The sequence below is a fragment of the Heterodontus francisci genome, chromosome 10 (assembly GCF_036365525.1).
Source record: "Heterodontus francisci isolate sHetFra1 chromosome 10, sHetFra1.hap1, whole genome shotgun sequence".
NCBI classification, from domain to species: Eukaryota; Metazoa; Chordata; class Chondrichthyes; order Heterodontiformes; family Heterodontidae; genus Heterodontus; species Heterodontus francisci.
Genome location: NC_090380.1, coordinates 29,736,481 through 29,756,244, shown reverse-complemented (window position 1 = coordinate 29,756,244; position 19,764 = coordinate 29,736,481). Strand labels below are relative to the sequence as shown.

The following is a 19,764-nucleotide window of genomic DNA, read 5'->3' as shown; positions in this document are numbered from 1 at the left end:
GTGGTGGGATTGCGTCGGAGAGCTGCCCCGACATGCCACCTCACTATTTTGCTGGCTGCACCACCACCACCACCAACCCCCCCCCACCTCCCCTCGCCCATCACCCCCCCCACCACCTCCTAACACCCACCCAGCTTCCCCAGGATGGAATGGAATGGAGTCTGCATGCTTTTTCCTTGGGGCTGGCACATTGCAAGGGTCAAAACCTGGCTTTTTGGCATGACATTACTCCATTGTGCAGTAGCAATGATTTTACCCCTCCAGGCAGGAGGCAAAGCTACGGTTAAATTCCTAACTGCAGGCTGGCCAGAGTGAAGGCTTGCTAACTGTCGGGTTACAAGATGTCTGGGGATGGTCCCTGGCAATCAAGAAGATCAGCAGTTGGTGCAGGATTAACTCAGATCACAGGAAGTTGTGGAGAGAGAGAGAGAGGGTGGCGGGGCAAGAGAGATGGGAAGAGAAGGATGGCGGGACATAGAAATGGCGGGAGGCAGAGAGAGGGAGATGACGGCAGGTTTGCTTGAGGGGCTAGAGGGAGCGCTCCTGTTCCTCTTGGCCCAGAAGAAGTGCTGGGAAAGCAGCTCCCACCTCCCTTTAGCTGCTGAGATTCCCGGGAAACCTGCAATTGTTAAATCCATATTGATGAAATTATCTGAGGCATGGAGCTTCATTTAGAAATTGTAATTACCAACCATCCTCTGATTAATCTGATGATCCCAAATCTGCAGCAGTCAAACCAGAAGCTGGCACGTTCATGGTGGGATGGGGTTGGGTTTCCCATTTTTTAACTTTCCCCCTGCCACCCAACCGGCCCCCAAACCTCTCCCACCCTCGCCAGTGCTATTATTGTTAGAAAATAACACACATCTAATTTAATTTAGTTATGATTCTGTTTTAGTGTCATATATCCCGCACTATGTGTGCCTTGTTTTCTAGCTCCCTGTTTCTGTGTGTAAACAGTTGTTACGTGCGCTAGTACAAATAATTGAGCTCTTATCAACCGCAGCTCAGTTGGGAGCACTCTTGCAGGTTGCGGGTTCAAGGCCCACTTCAGAGACTTGATCATATAATCCAGGCTGACACTCCCAGCGCTGAGGGAGTGCTGTACTGTTGGTGGTGCGGTCTTCCAGATGAGCCGTTAAACCTGAGGCCCTATCTGCCCTCTCAGATGGACACAAAAGATCTACGGCACTACTGAAGAAGAGTGAGGGAGTTCTGCAGGTGATCTGGCTAATAATTATCCTTCATTCAACATCACTAAAACAAATGATACCATCGTTTATTTCATTGCTGATGCTGGGATCTTGCTGTGTGCAAATTGGATGCTACATTCCCTACATTTAAACAGTGACTACATTACAATGGCAGCTGGAAATTCAGCTTGAGTTCTGCCAGTCTATGATCAGCAGGGCCTCGTGTAAATTCACCCATTTACATTTGGTGGGCCTCTTCAGTCCAACACTACAGCCAGTTCTGACTTAAAATGGACTTTGCAGTTCCATTTATATCATCGGACCCTGATTTCCATACTAAAAGGGCCTTTTGCTTGAAATAGGCAGGCACTTTGGAAACCCAATGGAGGGCCCCTTTCAAAATGGAGCCTGCCACATCGCAGCTATCACTCGGACAGTAATGCTTCCGATCCCATTTGGAGGCGTTACCGCCTTGTTAACACTAGGTTCCTTTACACTTCAGTATCACATTGGGACTTGACTCCAGATTCAGGCAGCATTTACAATATACCAGCAGACTCAGTGCGAAACAAAACCGCTTTGCACCGATCATATTAACATATACAAAAAACAGAGTTTGTCAAAGCATTTGGGTTTAGGAAAGAATAACTGGTCATTGTTTCTGTCAAACTGGTGCCATTCACAAGCAGGAGTGTGATACTTTGACATGATGATTAGATTTACCAGAATAGTCCCAGGGATGAGCGCCACCACTTATGTGGAGAGGCTCGAGAAGCTGGGATTATTCTCCTTACAGCAGAGAAGTTAAGGGAAGATTTAATTAGAGTTGTTCAAAATTTTGACGGGCTTTGATGATGTACTTAGAGAGAAACTGTTTCCACTGGCAAAAGAGTCAGTAACTGGAGGTACAGATTTAAGATAAAAGAACCAGAGGGAAGACCAGGAGAAATGTTTTTATGCAGTGAGTTGTTATAATCTGGAATACACTGCCTGAACGGTTGGTGGAAACAAATTCAATGGTAGCTTTCAAAAGAGAATTGGATAAATAGGAACCTTAGGAAAAATTTGCAGGGCTATGGGGAAAGATCAGGGGAGTGGAACTAATTGCACAACACTTTCAAAGAGCTGGCACAGGCTTGATGAGTTGTAGGGTTCTATGATTCTATTTGTGTTTATCAGATTAAATTATGTGGAAAATACTAGTGTACTCTACTGATGGAGATAATTGTTCCTAGGTATCGGCCCTTGGCTCAGTTGGTAGCAGGCTCATCTGCATCAGAAGGTTGTGGACTCAAATCCTACTCCAGACACTTGGGCACATGTCCCAGGCTGACCCTCCTAGTGCAGTACTAAGGGAGTGATGGAGGTGCCATCTTTCAAATGAGGCGTTAAACCAAGACCCTGACTGTAGAGCCGGGGAGTACCCCCAAGTGCTCTCGTCAGTATTCATCCCTTAACCAATGTCACTAAGACAGATTAGCAGGTTATTATCTCATTTCTGTTTGTGGGACCTTTCTGGGTGCAAATTGGCTGCCGCGATTCATAGATTACAACAGCGACTACACTTCAAAAATGCTGTATTGGCTGTAAAGCATTTGGGGGTGATCCTGAGGTTATGAAAGGTGCTTTGGCAATGCAAGCCTTTCTTTCCTTTGATGAACAGCTGCTTTTAATTTTCTATTATTGTTCAGAAAAGGTACTGTCTTTGCCCCAAAGTATAAGGATTAATGTGCAGTGCAGGGGCAGTGTGTGTCATGGAGCTGTATTCATTTTACTGTAGAGATGTCCAATGGGATAATTCAATTATATTTTGTGGCAAAGAGTGCTGAAGTGCCTTTCAATTGATAATGAATTTTGAAGTCTCTGTGATACCACTGGGACTTCTGCAGCTGTAGCCACTTTGGGGAAGTTATGGTAATATATTATGTAATGAAATTATGAAAGCACGTATAAAGAATAATGAACAAGAGAATTTACCCTGAGTATTTCTGCAAAACAATGTTCACAAGGCACGAGATGTTTGTGGATGAAGCAGGGCATTCAGCTCACCTGTCCAGAACAGGCCAATGCTCCCAGGAAACCAGAGCCACAAGGGGCAATATGTTCTGGTGAGGCACCCTGCAAGGCAAAGGCAGTCAGCAGCAGGGAGTAGATTGAAAACATCCAATTTTAATTTCCACTGATTTGTATAACAGGCAGCAAACACTGCTTTTACACTCAAGCAGCAAACTGAAAATGCTTCACTTGACCACTGGGCCAGTAGCCAGAGCAAGTGGCCTATTGCCAGTGAAACTATCCAGTCCAGTAGTGTTTCAAACAAAGGTCCTTTGTGATAGCTTAATGATTTTTGTTTATGACTTGACTCTCCACATGATGGGACAGTGATGCCTACCACTTGTAACTGTATCTCATTTCTTCCTCAAATAGCAAAGCCTGGAGACCAACCTGGCCAGTCTAATTAAGAGGAACAACGAGCTGGAAACATTAATGGGCAGATTAATTCAGACTTGTCAACATGTAGAGGTGAGTACTCATTGCAATAACATCCAGAAATAAGCCTGTGTGGATTTGTACTAAATAGAAACTGTGTGATATAATAGGAAAAATAGCTTAATAATACAGCAGTCGGTATTAATATTGTATTATAAGAACATATTCTGTGTTATAGAGGCTAACACATGGTTTAGATTAGGCTATTAGGATTGTAGAGGGAAATGTTATGTAAGCAGGAGGTGTCAGGTTAATGCAATTTAAGAAGTTGTGTGAGTGTTTGTGTAAAAAATTATAGCTAGTTTGGAGCCAACAAGTTTAGGTTTCAGGTGTTATTATTCTGTTAAAGTGAGATGTTTATAACCATGCAAAATTGTGTCGCCTTCAACATGATGAACACCCACATTCCAGAGAGAATGGAGTCTATGTAATGCCAACATTTCCATTGAATAGTGTAATAGCATATGATATAACAATCTCAGGTCTGACAGGTTTAGAAAAAAGAAACACTTGCATTTATATAGTGCCTTTCATGACCACAGCACATCCCAAAGCTCTTTACAGCCATTGACGTGCTACAGTCATCTGACATTGTCCACCTAGGTGTACAAATAGGCTCACTTTCAGTAATTCTGTGCTATTCTGTGCTGAGAGCTTGCCTGGATTGGATAATAGTTCACAGACCCTGGTGGATATTATAATAGTAAGTATAGCTTGTTAATGCCTTCTGCCGATATTAAAAAAAACAATAAGTTGATTTATCTCTGGCATCCGAACCTATATAATTTGGATTAATCTACTCGGTTGATCTAACACAAGTGGGTACTTTTAACCTAATTCGCCTTGTGGGAAACTGATGGATCAGATGGTCCAGCTGTTGTACACCCCACTCGACTCCACTCATTATTGAAGGCCATGAAAAGTAAAATCACCGTCAATCTGGTCACGCCAGGTTCCCTTTGGGGGATTAGTTTACAATGAACCCCTAAGGACTGATAGTAAAGACCATTTTTGCAAAAATTTCTTTAGGGCTGTATTTTCCTCTGTGTTACTCGCCACAGAAAAAAGTAGATGTGAGGAAATAGTTGAGAAAAATAGTCCAAATGATAAGGTATTTATCCAGGTTTTTGCTACCACTGTGCACTTGTTCCCAAATATACTTAAGAAAAATAGTGACAGAAAAAATCTTAAGACTTTAATAACAGACAATCATGAGAGATTCCAGATGAATTGAGTGTGGGGGAGGGACATCATAGCAATTGCTAGACAAAAAAAAGATGATTAGTTCTTCTCCTACCATCCTGATAGTCACGTGATACAATGATAATGGAGTTCTTGATTAATCATAGCAATCAATTGCTATCAATTAATCTATGACAGACATGAGGTGAGGAAAACCCTAGTGGTGGAGAGCTTTGAGGAGTTCTCCCCAGTATCCTGGTCAATACTTATCCCTTAACTAAAACACGAGAAACTGATTATCTGGTCAATATCTCATTGCTGTTCATGGGAGCTTGCTGTGTGCAAATTGGTTGCAGCATTTCCTACATTACAACAGTGCCTACACATCAAAAAGATACTTCATTGGCTGTAAAGTGTTTTGAGGTTGTAAAAGATGATATAAGTGTAAGTTCTTTCTGAAGTGCCTTTTAATGTTCAACTAAATGAATGGTGCTGGGAATCTTTTCTCCTGCAACCTCAGCAACATCCAGTCAGTACAGATGTGGACTGAAGCTTCCCCTACTTGGCTGCTAAGTTGTACCTTTAACATTTTTGTCGTTCCACTCCCAACCTCTTAAATCCCTCTCCCTTACTTCAATTATTATAGTTAATGAGAGTTCTAGTGAGAGTGGGTTTTAATCTCCACTGCCTGCTGGGGGATTAGCCATTACCTTATGCAATGGTTTATTGGTCTCAAATATCTGCGGTACTTCCGATGTAAATAATACTGAAGGAAGACTTTCAAGTGTATGTGGTGTAGTGAAACCATAAACCCATTCCTTACAATAAGGACTTTATTTCATCCAGTGCAGAGGTTCTCCACCCACCCAACAGACAAAAATAGCAAAAGTTAGTGGCTTTTTGATTTAATTAGACTTGCCATTTTGTAGTCGAGCCTGAATGCATGCTTAAAAAGTAATTGTTTGGAAGGAGTTAAAAACATTAACAGATTCTCAAAATTGAGCTGATACTTTCCCCTTGGAATGAAAGCTTGCCCATCCATGCCCTGAGATTGTGTAACTGCCCCTACCCAGAGCTATTATTATTATCACTTAAGATCATAAGAAATAGAAGCAGGAATAGGCCATTCGGCCCCTCGAGCCTGCTCCACCATTCAATAAGATTATGGCTGATCTGTGGCCTTAACTCCTGCCTGCCTGCCCATAACTCTTGACTCCCTTGTAGATCAAAAATCTGTCTAACTCAGCCTTGAATATATTCAATGAACCAGCCTCCACTGCTCTCTTGATGTCTTTGCCACACATGACTAGAAATGAGGTCATAAGAAGTAAATACCAGTCACTGCCTGTTTTACATCATTACATCCCAAGCTAATCAAAGCACCAGCACAGTTTCACATGACAGAACCCTATGATAACAACATTATATTGACCAATCAAAACTCATATTTTAGATTGTGTTGCACTCACAATGTAACAAGAACAATAAATAGTGTTTTCAAATCTATTGTACCAATGCTTTCCATTTCTACACAGTTCCCATCCTTCCCGAAATGACTGGGTGTTTCCCGAAATTGGGAGGCAGGGGAGCCCCCCTCTCCAAGGGCTGCCTCTAGCAGTCTGGGTGATTCAGCGATTTGAATTCACCGCTGCAGTGTCCTTCCCACTTTGTACTCATGGCATCACCGGCTGATGTTAGAGCAGCCTCCAGCCTGGTGACATCATTCGCAGAGACAAGATCACATAGAAGAGGGTACAGAATTGAGAATCACAGTTTCAGCATTTATTGGGGAGGTTGGTCTCATCAATCAGGGAATCTCAACCTTCAGGGCAGGCTCTGAAATTGGTGTGGGTGGGCTGTGAAATTGGTGTGGGTGGGCTCTGAAATTGGTGTGGGTGGGCTCTGAAATTGGCATGGGCAGGCTCTGAAATTGTGGGGGGAGGGGACAGGCTCCTTGATATCTCCTATTTGCCTGCTCACCGGTGACCTTCTGGTTCTTAGAACTTGTCACATGACAGCTAATGCCACAAAATCACAAGTAACAATACTCAACTTCAGGGAGCCCACACTTTATAATGTAAATGCAATAACATTTGTACAAGTCACCTGATTGAATGCCACATATTTAGGTGTCACATGGGCGGGTGTCATGTAGTCAGAATGTGCTAGGTTAGGAAAGTATTTTCCCTTTGTTTATCTCTACAACAACAGCTTACATGTATGTAAGCACTTTTTACATAGTGAACCACCCAGGTGCTTTGCAAGCACATAATCAGACAAAAATGGTACCAAGCCAAAGAAGGACTTATTAGGAGGGGTGACAAGAGACAGCTTTTAAGGAGAGTCTTAAAGGAAGAGAGTGAGGCAGAGGTTTTTAAAGGGCGATAATTCCAGGATGTGGGGCCGAACTGGCTGAAAGCACGGCTGCCAATGGTGGGGCAATGGGAATGGAGGTGGGGTACACAAGAAGTCTGAGTTGAAGAAATGCAGTTCTTGGGGGTGACAGGTTGTGTGTAGGGCTGTGGGGTGTTAGAGATAAGGAGGGAAAGACAGCAAAGGTAGGAAATAGTAAATAATCTGGAGGGACTCAATAGGCTGAATTTTACTGCAGGCTTCGGAACTCCGACATCGGGGCGTAGAGCAATTCCTGAGCCCGAACTTGCCAGCAGCGGAACGGGCTCAGCAATTTTACCGCAGGCAGCCTCCTAACTGGCTGACTGCAGGCTCCTGCTGCTGTCGGCCCAATCAGAGAACGCTTTCCTGCCAGTGGCCTCCTATTTGAGCCATGGATTTGTAGACTGCGATGGCCCCCACGGCTGCAGCAGAGAGTCCAACTCCATGAAGCTGGCATCCTCCCCATGTGGCAGGGGTCAGCCCAACCGTGTGCAAAAAGCCGGCAGCTCTGTAAAATGGCCCTTAATAGGGCCATTCATTATGCAAGTCAGCTGTCCGCCTCCTTGGAGGGAGCAGCCAGTCCGCCTCGCAGCCCGCCTCTGGGAGACTTCCCCCGGAGCAGGACTGCATCAGGAATCCATTCTAACATGGCTCCCTGCTACTTTACCAGACCCCCTGCCTCCCAGCCTGACTGGTAAAACTCTGCCCAGTGAATCATTGGTAAACATGGCGAAGCAGTTCGGAAGGTCAACAGTAATGGGTGGAGGAGGAGAGGAGGGGGAAAGCTTTTCTCATGGGCAAGCGGTGCGGATATTATGTATGGGGGTGATGAACAAAATGATAGCGTTGTTGGTAATTGAGATCTTGGGGCTGAATTTTGTGCCAATGGCAGGGCTTCCGCTGCTGGACTGAAAGGGGGGGGTGGAGGAATTCCTGTCTTGGCCATTCAGAGCCATTCCAGTGTAATTCTATGGGGCCAGGCCAAGTGACAGCCCGCGCCGGGATCCCCGCCCCTTTAGAGATGGGGATCACTCCTGCTGGCCAATCACAGGGCCGACAGCTCAGTATTGGCAGCGCCACCGGAACAGTGCCATTGCCGGTACTGCAAAGGCCTTGCACCAAGCGCAGCGCTGGAGCCCCATACCTCAGGTAGGTGAGGCAGGGGTTGGGGGTCCGGTCCAGCAGGCCACGGCGAAGGGTTGGGGGGCGGTGGGGAGCGTGTGTGTTGAGTACAGGTGGAAGTGGGTACAGGGAAATGGTTTGTTTGCTGGCGGGGAGCCTCTGTGGACCACAGGTTGCCCATGGAGGAGGACCCCCACCTGCCAAGCCAGCAGGGACGTTGGGTGACCTCCCTGCGTGGCAGAGGCTCCAACCACACCCCCCCCCCCCCCCCCCCACCCCGCCGCTGGTTAAATTCCAGCGGCAGCAGGAATAGGCCCTTAAGTGGCTGTTAATAGGCCTGTTAAGTGCCTCAGTGGCCTCTAGGCTGGAAGGTCTTCTTTGGCCTATCCCACCCCTGGCAAAATTGTGGTGCGACGGGCCATCCGCCATCACTCCACCCCCGCCTCCTCCCATCTCCGGAGGTGGGTAAAATTCAGCCCAAGGAGTGCATAACCACAAGAGATGCCAAGGTCAAAAGAGTGTTCATGAATGTTGATGAGGGAGTTTTTGTGAAGCATGACTTTAATCAATGTTCGAAGGGCAATGAAATTGGAAAAGAGGTGGTTAGGGGAAGTTTAGTTATAGGTTTAGGTCATCAAGGATGAGGAGCCACACACTCCAGAGACATAGAAAGAGAGAAGGGATGAATGAACTCCTGGTGAAGAAATTAGCAAATTGAGAGGCTGGTACATGACAAGGCTTTTAAGCGAGAGCGTGTAAGGCAGAAGAGGGTGAAGTGCTCAAAGGAAGAGAAACTGCCAGAGGAGGAAAGAGAGGCAAAAAGTAGCGATTGTCAATAAGGACTGTACCACTGTGTGGTGATCATAGGAACATAGGAGCAGCAGTAGGCCATTCAGCCCATCGAGCCTGCCCCACCATTCAATACGATCATGGCTGATCATCCACTTCAATGTCTTTTTCCCACACTATTCTTATCTCCCCTTATGTCATTTATATTTAGAAATATGTCAATCTCTGCTTTAAACATACTCAATGACTGAGCTTCCACAGCCCTCTGGGATAGAGAATTCTGAAGATTCACCACTCTCTGAGTAAAGAAATTTCTCCTCATCTCGATCCTAAGTGGCTTCCCTCATATTTTGAAATTGTGTCTCCTGGTTCTAGACTCCCCAACCAGGGGAAACATCTTAGCTGTATCTACCCTGTCTATCCCTTTCAGTATTTTGTAGGTTTCAATGAGATCACCTCTCATTCTTCGAAATGCTAGAGAATACAGGCCCAGTTTCCCCAATCTCTCTTCATAGAACAGTCCCGCCATCCCAGGAACAAGTCTGGTGAACCTTCATTGCACTCCCTCTATGGCAATAATATAATTTCTAAGGTAAGGGGACCAAAATTGCACACAGTACTCCAAGTGCAGTCTAACCAAGGTTCTATACAATTGAAGCAAGACTTCACTACTCCTGTACTTAAATCCTCTTGCAATAAAGGCTAACATACCATTATCCTTCCTAATTACTTGCTGCACCTGCATGTTAGCTTGCAGTGATTTATTGATCAGGACACCCCAGGTCCCTTTGTACATCTACACTTTCTAATCTCTTACCATTTAAGAAATACTCTGCACATCTATTCCTCCTACCAAAGTGAATCACCTGACATTTTTCCACATTATAGTCCATCTGCTACGTTCTTGCCCACCAACTAAGTCTTTCCAAATCCCCTTGAAGCCAGTTTGCATCTTCCTCACAACACACATTCCCATCCAGTTTTGTGTCATCCGTGAACTTGGAAATACTACATTTGGTCCCCACATCCAAATCATTACTATATATTGTGAACAGCTGGGGTCCAAGCACTGATCCCTCCAGTACCCCACTAGTCACAGCTTGCCAATGTGAGGATGACCCGCTTATTCCTACTCTCTGTTTTCTGCCTGTTAACTAATCCTTAATCCATGCCATATATTACCTCCTATCCCATGTGCTTTAATTTTGCTAACCAACCTCCTGGGGGAACTTTATCAAAAGCCTTCTGAAAATGCCAGTATACCATGTCCACTGACTCCCCTTTATCAATTCTGTTAGTAACATCATCAAAAAACTCCAACAGGTTCAGCAAACATGATTTCCCATTCATAAATACATGTTGACTATGCCCAATCAGATCATTATTATCCAAGTATCCATTTATCACATCCTTTAGAATAGATTCTAGCATTTTCCCTATTATTGATGTAACAGGGGCTAATCATAGAATGTTTAGGCAGGCATGGAGAGTTTGGTGAGGGGAATCGCCACTCATAATCTGGATTTTGTTAGCATCAAGACTTTTCCTGATAACATCCATTTCCTCATCCTGGTTGTGAGAGCCTTCTTCTTAAACATTTCGGAGGGCTGATGCAGAGTATGGGGGTTGGGAGTGGTGATTGATCTGCCAGCAAGTCCAGGAGAAGACAGTGAAAGCAGTAAGAGGGATGGAGCAGAGTTTAGAGAGGTTACCTCAGAGCAGTGGGCCGAGTGAGAGTGTTTTTGGATTCCTGTTTTGGGAGGGCGCAACATTGGACATGGTGGAGAACATCAAGGGAGGTGCAGTGCAGTTGGAGGCTGGGAGCCCAATCAAGTGGTACTGAACAGTGGGAATGTGGTAGAAGAGCAGTTAGCTAAATGGTGGGGGAGGAAGATTGAGGGAGGCATGGTGCAGGTTAATGAACAGGTGAAAGGAAGCAACACTGGATGAGCTTAAGAGTAGAAAGCTGAGTAGGGCCTGGAAATAGAGGAAAATAAAAAGGTGAGGAGGAAGTTACATGCTGCCCTTCGGCGATATCATCCAAAAACATAATATCAGGTTCCCCATGCATACTGATGACACTTAGCTCGACCTCACAACCTCCTCTCTTGACCCTTCCACTGTCTCTGATTTGTCACATTACTTGTTTGACATCTAGTACTGGATGAGCAGCAATTTCCTCCCTCCAAATAGTGGGAAGACTGAAGCCATTGTCTTCAGTTCCCACCTCAAACTCAGTTCCCTGGCCACTGAATCTATCCTTTTCCCTGGCAACTGTCTAGAGTTTGAACCAGACTGTTTGCAAACTTGATGTTGCATTTGACCCCGAGATAAACCTCTGACCACATAATCGCTTCATCACCGAGATCACCTACTTCCACTTCTGTACCATTACCTGACTGTCTCCTGCCTCAGCTCATCTGCTGCTGAAACCATCATCCATGCCTTTGTTACCTCTAGACTTGACTATTGTAATGCCCTCCTGGCCAGCCTCCCATCTTTCACCCTCAAACCTGAGCTCATCCAAAACTCTGCTGTCCATTCCTGTTGCACCAAGTCCCATTCACCCAGCACCCCTGTGCTCACTAACCTACATTGGCTTCCGATCCAGCAATGCCTCAATTTTGAAATTCTCATCCTTGTTTTCAAATACCTCCATGGCTTTGCCCCTCCCTAACTCTGCAATCTTCTCTGGCACTAAAAAGCCTTTGAGATCTGTGCGCTCCTGCAAATCTGGATTTTTGCATATCCCTGATTTTAATCACACTACCATTGGCGGCCATGCCTTCAGCTACCTGGGCCCTAGCTTCTTCCTAGATCTCTCTGACTCTTTAGCAATCTCTTCTCCCTTAAGGTGCTCCTTAAAACCTACCTCTTTGACCAATCTTTTGGTCACTTGCCCTAATATCTCATGAAGCACAATTTTGTTTGACAGCACTCCTTTGAAGTGTCTGGGAACATTTTACTATGTTAAAAGTACTATATAAATGCATGTTGTTGTTGTTGTTGAAGCTGCTTGAGTCTGGAGCGACAGCCAGCATGCACATAGATTCATAGATTCATTTATGGCACAGAAGGAGGCCATTCAGCCCATTGGGTCTATGCTGGCTCTCCCTAGAACAATCCAGTCAGTCCCATTCCCCTGCTCTATCCCTATAGCCTTGCAAGTTTATTTCCCTCAAGTGCCCATCCAAAGTTCCAGTCATTATCACCCGCTGTGTAAAAAAGTGCTCCCTCAGAGCAACCCTCTCCAGCATCTCTTGCCCTAAACCTTCAATCTGTGTCCCCTAGTCCTTGTAGCATCAGCTAATGGGAACAGTTTTTCCTTGTCTACCTTATCTGAACCTGTCATATTCTTGTACACCTTTATCAGATCTCCCCTCAATCTCCTTTGCTCCAAGGAGAACAACCCCAGCTTCTCCAACATAACCTTGTAACTAAATTCCCACATACCGGAATCATTCTGGCAAATCTCCTCTGCACCCTCTCAAGGACCCTTACATCTTTCCTAAAGTGGGATGACCAGAACAAGTGCAATACTCTAGTTGGGGCCTAACCAGAGCTTTATAAAGGTTCAGCATAACCTCCATACTTTTGTACTCAATGCCTTATTTATGAAGCCCAGGATCCCATATCCTTTGCTAACCACTCTCTCAATATGTCCTGCTACCTTCAAAGATCAATGCACATGAACCCCCAGGTCCCCCTGTTCCTGCACACTCTTTAGAACTGTGCCATGAAGTGTATCTTGCCACTCCCTATTTCTTCTGCCAAAATGCATTACCTCACATTTGTCTGTATTCAAATCCATCTGTCATTTGTCTGCCCATTCTGTTAGCCTATCTATGTCCTGTTGCAGTCGATCTGCATCATCCTCACTGTTTGCAATTCTTCTAAGTTTGGAATCGTTAGATATTGAAAGATTTGCCAAGTCATTTGTATGTATATATCAAAAAAACAGTGGTCCTAGCGCTGAACCTTGGGGAACACTACTGTCTACCATCCTCCAGTCTGAAAAATAACTATTTACCATGACTCGCTGTTTTCTGTACTTAAGCCAATTTTTGTTTATCCAAGCTGACCCTGACCCTCCTATTCCATGAGCCTCAATTTTGTTAACCAGCCTTTTATACGGTACTTTGTCAAAGGTTTTCTTAAAATCCATATAGACAACATCCATTGCATTCCCTTCATCACTCTCTTATATTCCACCTTGTCATGTAAATGGGCATAGAGGAAAACATATGACATGCACCAGTGGAAGAGAGCTTGACTTGACAAGGAAGGATTTTAGAGTTGGGCTGATAAAAGAAAACCAAGATCCTGCTTTAAGGTTGAAATGTTCGGGTAAAATTGGGATGCAGTCTCGTTAAGGAGTCAATAAGCAACTAAAAATTCAACTTGTTGCCAGCAACAACAAAGTCAAGTTCAGGAGCCAGGAGAGGGGCAGAGTTTGACTCAGGAACCAGGATTGGATAGGATATACAGCACAGAAACAGGCCATTTGACCCATTCAATCCATTCTGGCGTTTATGCTCCACTCAAGCCTCTTCACATCTTTTTTCATCTAAATCTGTCATCAAAGTCCTCTATTCCCTTCTCCCTGATATGCTTGTTAAGCTTCCCCTTAAATGTATCTGTGCTATTTGCTTCAACCACTCCCTGTGGTAGCGAGTTCCACATTCTCATCATTCTATAAAGAGATTTCTTCTGAATTCCCTACTGGATTTCTTGGTGTCTATCTTATATTGATGGCCTCTGGAAATGCACTTCCCCACAAGTTGAAACATTCTCTCTCTATCCACTCTATCAAAACCTTCCATAATTTTAAAGATCTCTCTTAGGTCAGTCCTGAGCCTTTTTTCAAGAGCAGAGACCCAACCTGTTCATCCTTTCCTGTTATGTATACCCACGCTTTTCTGGCATCAGCCTTGCAAATCATCTCAGCACCCTCTCCAGTGCCTCTATATCCTTCTTATCGTATGCCAACCAAAACTGCATGAAATACTCTCAGTGTGGTCAAACCAAGGTTCGATACGGGTTTAGCATAACTTCCCTACTTTTCAAATCTATCCCTCTGGAAATAAAGCCTAGTGCTTAGTTTGTTTTTATAGCACGGCTAACCTGTAGTGCAACTTTTAGTGATTGGTGTATTTTTACTCTGAGATCCATTTGTTCCTTTACCCCACTGAGATTCACACCTTCCAAGTGATCAGTGACCTCCCCATTATTCCTACCAACATTTACCACCTCACATTTATCTGTGTTGAACTTTATTTGCCAATTATTTGCCAATTATTTGCCCATTCTGCAAGTTTATTCATGTCCTGTAATTTGTTGCTGTTTTACTCGGTATTGACTATCACCCCTCCCCACCCCCTCCAAATTTGGTATCATCCACAAATTTAGAAATTATGTTTTTGATTCCAAATACTAAATCGTTAATGTAAATTGTGAATAGCAGTGGTCCCAGCACTGATCCTTGTGGAACACCTTATTCCCACTCTCTGCTTTCTGTCTTGAAGCCAGCTAGCAATCTATTCTGCCACTTGTCCCCTGTTTCTGCATTCTCTTACCTTATTCATTAGTCTACTATGGGGCACCTGACTTGGAACTATATCATCATTCCTTCACTGTCGCTGGGTCAAAATCCTGGAACTCCCTCCCTAACAGCACTGTGGGTCTACCTGCACCAGATGAACTGCAGCAGTTCAAGAGGCAGCTCACCACCACCTTCTCAAGGGCAATTAGGGATGGGCAAGAAATGCTGGCCTAGCCAGTGATGCTCACATCCCAAGAAAGAATAAAAAACCTTATCAAAGGCCTTTTAAAAATCCAGATAAATTACATCTACTGCATTACCATTGTCTACTCTATCTGTTACCTCCTTAAAATATTCAATAAGATTGGTCAAGCAAGATGTTCCCTTTTGAAATCCAAGTGGACTATTCATTATTATATTCTTTTTTAGATGTTTTTCTGTTCTCTCCTTTAGTAAGGAATCCATTATTTTTTTCTACCACTGATATGCGCTGTAATAAGCTCAGGTCTATAATTCTATGGCCATGTTCTGTCTCCCTTCTTAAATATAGGAATTAAGTTAGTTATCTGCCAGTCCTCTGGCACTGCACCTTTTTCTAACAAATTATTAAATATATGTTAGCAATGCTTCTGCTGTCTTTTCCCCAGATTCTTTTAAAATGTGTGGATGCAATCCATCCGGGGGACCAGGGGCTTTGTCCTCTTTGAGTTTGATTAGTTTATTTATTACATCCCCTTTTTTGTCATGGCAAATGCCGCAGCAAAATAATTATTTAATATTTTGCCATCTATCTATCGTTACCTGTGGTATTATCCTTTCTGTCCCTTAATGGTCCTATTCTCATCCCAGCCTTCCTTTTTTATTGATGTGCCTGTAAAATATTTTACTCTTTTATTTTATGTTTCTTGATAATTTGATTTCAAAGTTCGTCTTTGACTACTTAATTGTTGTTTTGACTTCTCTCCTAATCTCTGTATTGTCTCTTATTGACCTGTGCTGCCTATGGACATAATGCATGCCTCTTTCGTAACCCTCAATTGTTCCCTTATGTCTTCATTTCTCCATGGAGTCTCACTAGTTCTTTCCTTTTAGTGGAATATATTTTTCCTGTACTCTGTTGAACACTGTTTTAAATGTTTCCCATTGTTGATCTGCATTGCTGTTTGCCAATATTGTTGCCCATTTCATTTTTCCACTTTCTATTCTCAGCCCCTCAAAATCTGTTTTCTCCAATCTATTAACCTGGTTTTCATTGTATTCATGTCCTTCTCTAATACAATCTTAATTCGTTTTATATTATGTCATTATTGCCTAGATTTTCCCAGTGGAAAGGGTAAATAGGGAGGTGGCAAAGGCTTGAATCCAGTAAAATGGGGGAAGGAGCTCCATGAAATGTAAGCATCCTATATGTAAGCAAAATAGGTAAGGAGAGCATAGGAAAGAATAAAGCAAGGCAGGACAATGATGGCAAGGGAACAAATAGAGTTATGGGATAGCAGTCTAAAAAGATGGCTACAAATGGAGAAGGAAAATTTGTTTGAGGAGCATGGGAGAGGGACAGAGTTTGATCCAGGAAGCTGGGGACGGGACAGAGATTGATCCTGGAAGCAGGGGTAGGGGCAGAGATTGATCCAGGAAGCTGGGGGAGGGACAGAGATTGATCCCAGAAGCAGGGGTAGGGGCAGAGATTGATCCAGGAAGCGGGGGGGGGGGGGGGCAGAGTTTGATCCAGGAAGCTGGGGGAGGGACAGAGATTGATCCAAGAAGCAGGGGTAGGGGCAGAGTTTGATCCAGGAAGCGGGTGAGGGGCAGAGTTTGATCCAGGAAGCAGAGGAGGGGCAGAGTTTGATACAGGAAGTGGGGGAGGGGCAGAGTTTGATCCAGGAAGCGGGGGAGGGGCAGAGTTTGATCCAGGAAGTGGGGGGAGGGGCAGAGATTGATCCAGGATGCGGGGGAGGAGCAGAGTTTGATCCAGGAAGCAGAGGAGGGGCAGAGTTTAATCCAGGAAGCAGGGGGAGGGGCAGAGATTGATCCAGGAAGCAGGGGGACGGGCAGAGTTTGATCCTGGAAGCAAGGGAGGGGCAGAGTTTGATCCAGGAAGCGGGGGAGGAGCAGAGATTGATCCAGGAAGCAGGGGGACGGGCAGAGTTTGATCCTGGAAGCAAGGGAGGGGCAGAGGTTGATCCAGGAAGCGAGGGGAGGAGCAGAGATTGATCCAGGAAGCGAGGGGAGGAGCAGAGATTGATCCAGGAAGCGAGGGGAGGTGCAGAGATTGATCCAGGAAGCAGGGGGACGGGCAGAGTTTGATCCTGGAAGCAAGGGAGGGGCAGAGATTGATCCAGGAAGCGAGGGGAGGAGCAGAGATTGATCCAGGAAGCAGGGGGACGGGCAGAGTTTGATCCAGGAAGCTGGGGGAGGGACAGCGTTTAATCCTGGAAGCAGTGGGTGCGGCAGAGATTGATCCAGGAAGCAGGGGGATGGGCAGAGATTAATCCTGGAAGCAGTGGGTGCGGCAGAGATTGATCCAGGAAGCAGGGGGAGGGGCAGAGATTGATCCAGGAAGCTGGGGGAGGGACAGCGTTTAATCCTGGAAGCAGTGGGTGCGGCAGAGATTGATCCAGGAAGCAGGGGGATGGGCAGAGTTTAATCCTGGAAGCAGTGGGTGCGGCAGAGATTGATCCAGGAAGCAGGGGGATGGGCAGAGTTTGATCCAGGATGCGGGGGAGGGGCAGAGTTTGATCCAGGAAGCAGGGGGAGGGGCAGAGATTGATCCAGGAAGCAGGGGGAGGGGCAGAGTTTGATCCAGGATGCGGGGGATGGGCAGAGTTTGATCCAGGATGCGGGGGAGGGGCAGAGTTTGATCCAGGAAGCAGGGGGAGGGGCAGAGTTTGATCCAGGATGCGGGGGATGGGCAGAGGTTGATCCAGGATGCGGGGGAGGGGCAGAGTTTGATCCAGGAAGCAGGGGGAGGGGCAGAGATTGATCCAGGAAGCTGGGGGAGGGACAGAGATTGATCCAGGAAGCAGGGGGATGGGCAGAGTTTAATCCTGGAAGCAGTGGGTGCGGCAGAGATTGATCCAGGAAGCATGGGGATGGACAGAATTTGATCCAGGCAGCGGAGGAGTGGCAGAGTTTGATCCAGGAAGTGGGGGAGGGGCAGAGTTTGATCCAGGAAGCGGGGGAGGGGCAGAGTTTGATCCAGGAAGCGGGGGAGGGGCAGAGTTTGATCCAGGAAGCTGGGGGAGGGGCAGAGTTTGATCCAGGAAGCAGGGGGAGGGACAGAGAATGATCCAGGAAGCAGGGGAAGGGGCAGAGATTGATCCAGGAAGCTGGTGGTGAGGCAGAGACTGATCCAGGAAGCAGGGGGAGGGACAGAGATTGATCCAGGAAGCAGGGGGATGGGCAGACTTTGATCCAGGAAGCTGGGGGAGGGACAGAGATTGATCCAGGAAGCAGGGGAAGGGGCAGAGATTGATCCAGGAAGCTGGGGGAGGGACAGAGAATGATCCAGGAAGCAGGGGGATGGGCAGAGTTTGATCTAGGAAGCTGGGGGAGGGGCAGAGATTGATCCAGGAAGCTGGGGGAGGGGCAGAGATTGATCCAGGAAGCTGGGGGAGGGACAGAGAATAATCCAGGAAGCAGGGGGAGGGACAGAGAATGATCCAGGAAGCAGGGGGATGGGCAGAGTTTGATCCATGAAGCTGGGGGAGGGACAGAGATTGATCCAGGAAGCAGGGGAAGGGGCAGAGTTTGATCCAGGAAGCTGGGGGAGGGACAGAGAATGATCCAGGAAGCAGGGGGATGGGCAGAGTTTGATCCATGAAGCTGGGGTAGGGGCAGAGATTGATCCAGGAATCAGGGGGATGGGCAGAGTTTGATCCATGAAGCTGGGGTAGGGGCAGAGATTGATCCTAGAAGCAGGGGTAGGGGCAGAGATTGATCCAGGAAGCGGGTGAGGGGCAGAGTTTGATCCAGGAAGTGGGGGAGGGGCAGAGTTTGATCCAGGATGCGGGGGAGGGGCAGAGTTTGATCCAGGAAGCAGAGGAGGGGCAGAGTTTGATCCAGGAAGCGGGGGAGGGGCAGAGTTTGATCCAGGAAGCGGGGGAGGGGCAGAGTTTGATCCAGGAAGTGGGGGGAGGGGCAGAGATTGATCCAGGATGCGGGGGAGGAGCAGAGTTTGATCCAGGAAGTGGGGGAGGGGCAGAGTTTGATCCAGGAAGCGGGGGAGGGGCAGAGATTGATCCAGGAAGCGGGGGGAGGGGCAGAGATTGATCCAGGATGCGGGGGGACGGGCAGAGTTTGATCCTGGAAGCAAGGGAGGAGCAGAGTTTGATCCAGGAAGCAGAGGAGGGGCAGAGTTTGATCCAGGAAGCGGGGGAGGGGCAGAGTTTAATCCAGGAAGCAGGGGGAGGGGCAGAGATTGATCCAGGAAGCAGGGGGAGGAGCAGAAATTGATCCAGGAAGCAGGGGGATGGGCAGAGTTTGATCCAGGATGCGGGGGAGGGGCACAGTTTGATCCAGGAAGCAGTGGGTGCGGCAGAGATTGATCCAGGAAGCAGGGGGATGGGCAGAGTTTGATCCAGGATGCGGGGGAGGGGCAGAGTTTGATCCAGGAAGCGGGGGAGGGGCAGAGTTTGATCCAGGAAGCAGTGGGTGCGGCAGAGATTGATCCAGGAAGCAGGGGGATGGGCAGAGTTTGTTCCAGGATGCGGGGGAGGGGCAGAGTTTGATCCAGGAAGCAGAGGAGGGGCAGAGTTTGATCCAGGAAGCGGGGGAGGGGCAGAGTTTAATCCAGGAAGCAGGGGGAGGGACAGAGAATGATCCAGGAAGCAGGGGGACGGGCAGAGTTTGATCCTGGAAGCAAGGGGAGGGGCAGAGTTTAATCCAGGAAGCAGGGGGATGGGCAGAGTTTAATCCAGGAAGCAGGGGGATGGGCAGAGTTTAATCCAGGAAGCAGGGGGATGGGCAGGGATTGATCCAGGAAGCGGGGGGAGGAGCAGAAATTGATCCAGGAAGCAGGGGGAGGGGCAGAGATTGATCCAGGAAGCGGGG

At 46.6% G+C, this 19,764-nt stretch overlaps 1 protein-coding gene across 5 annotated transcripts in view; it reads left to right on the top strand.

Annotated features, from left to right (window-relative positions):
• Positions 1-19,764, top strand: part of mid1 (midline 1) — a 414,560-nt gene that overhangs the window by 337,888 nt on the left and 56,908 nt on the right. For all 5 annotated transcript variants that reach the window (XM_068040365.1, XM_068040362.1, XM_068040366.1 and 2 more), the window contains exon 3: positions 3,621-3,716. In XM_068040365.1, the coding sequence (XP_067896466.1) occupies positions 3,621-3,716 (96 nt within the window). The remainder of the gene's footprint in view (positions 1-3,620; positions 3,717-19,764) is intronic.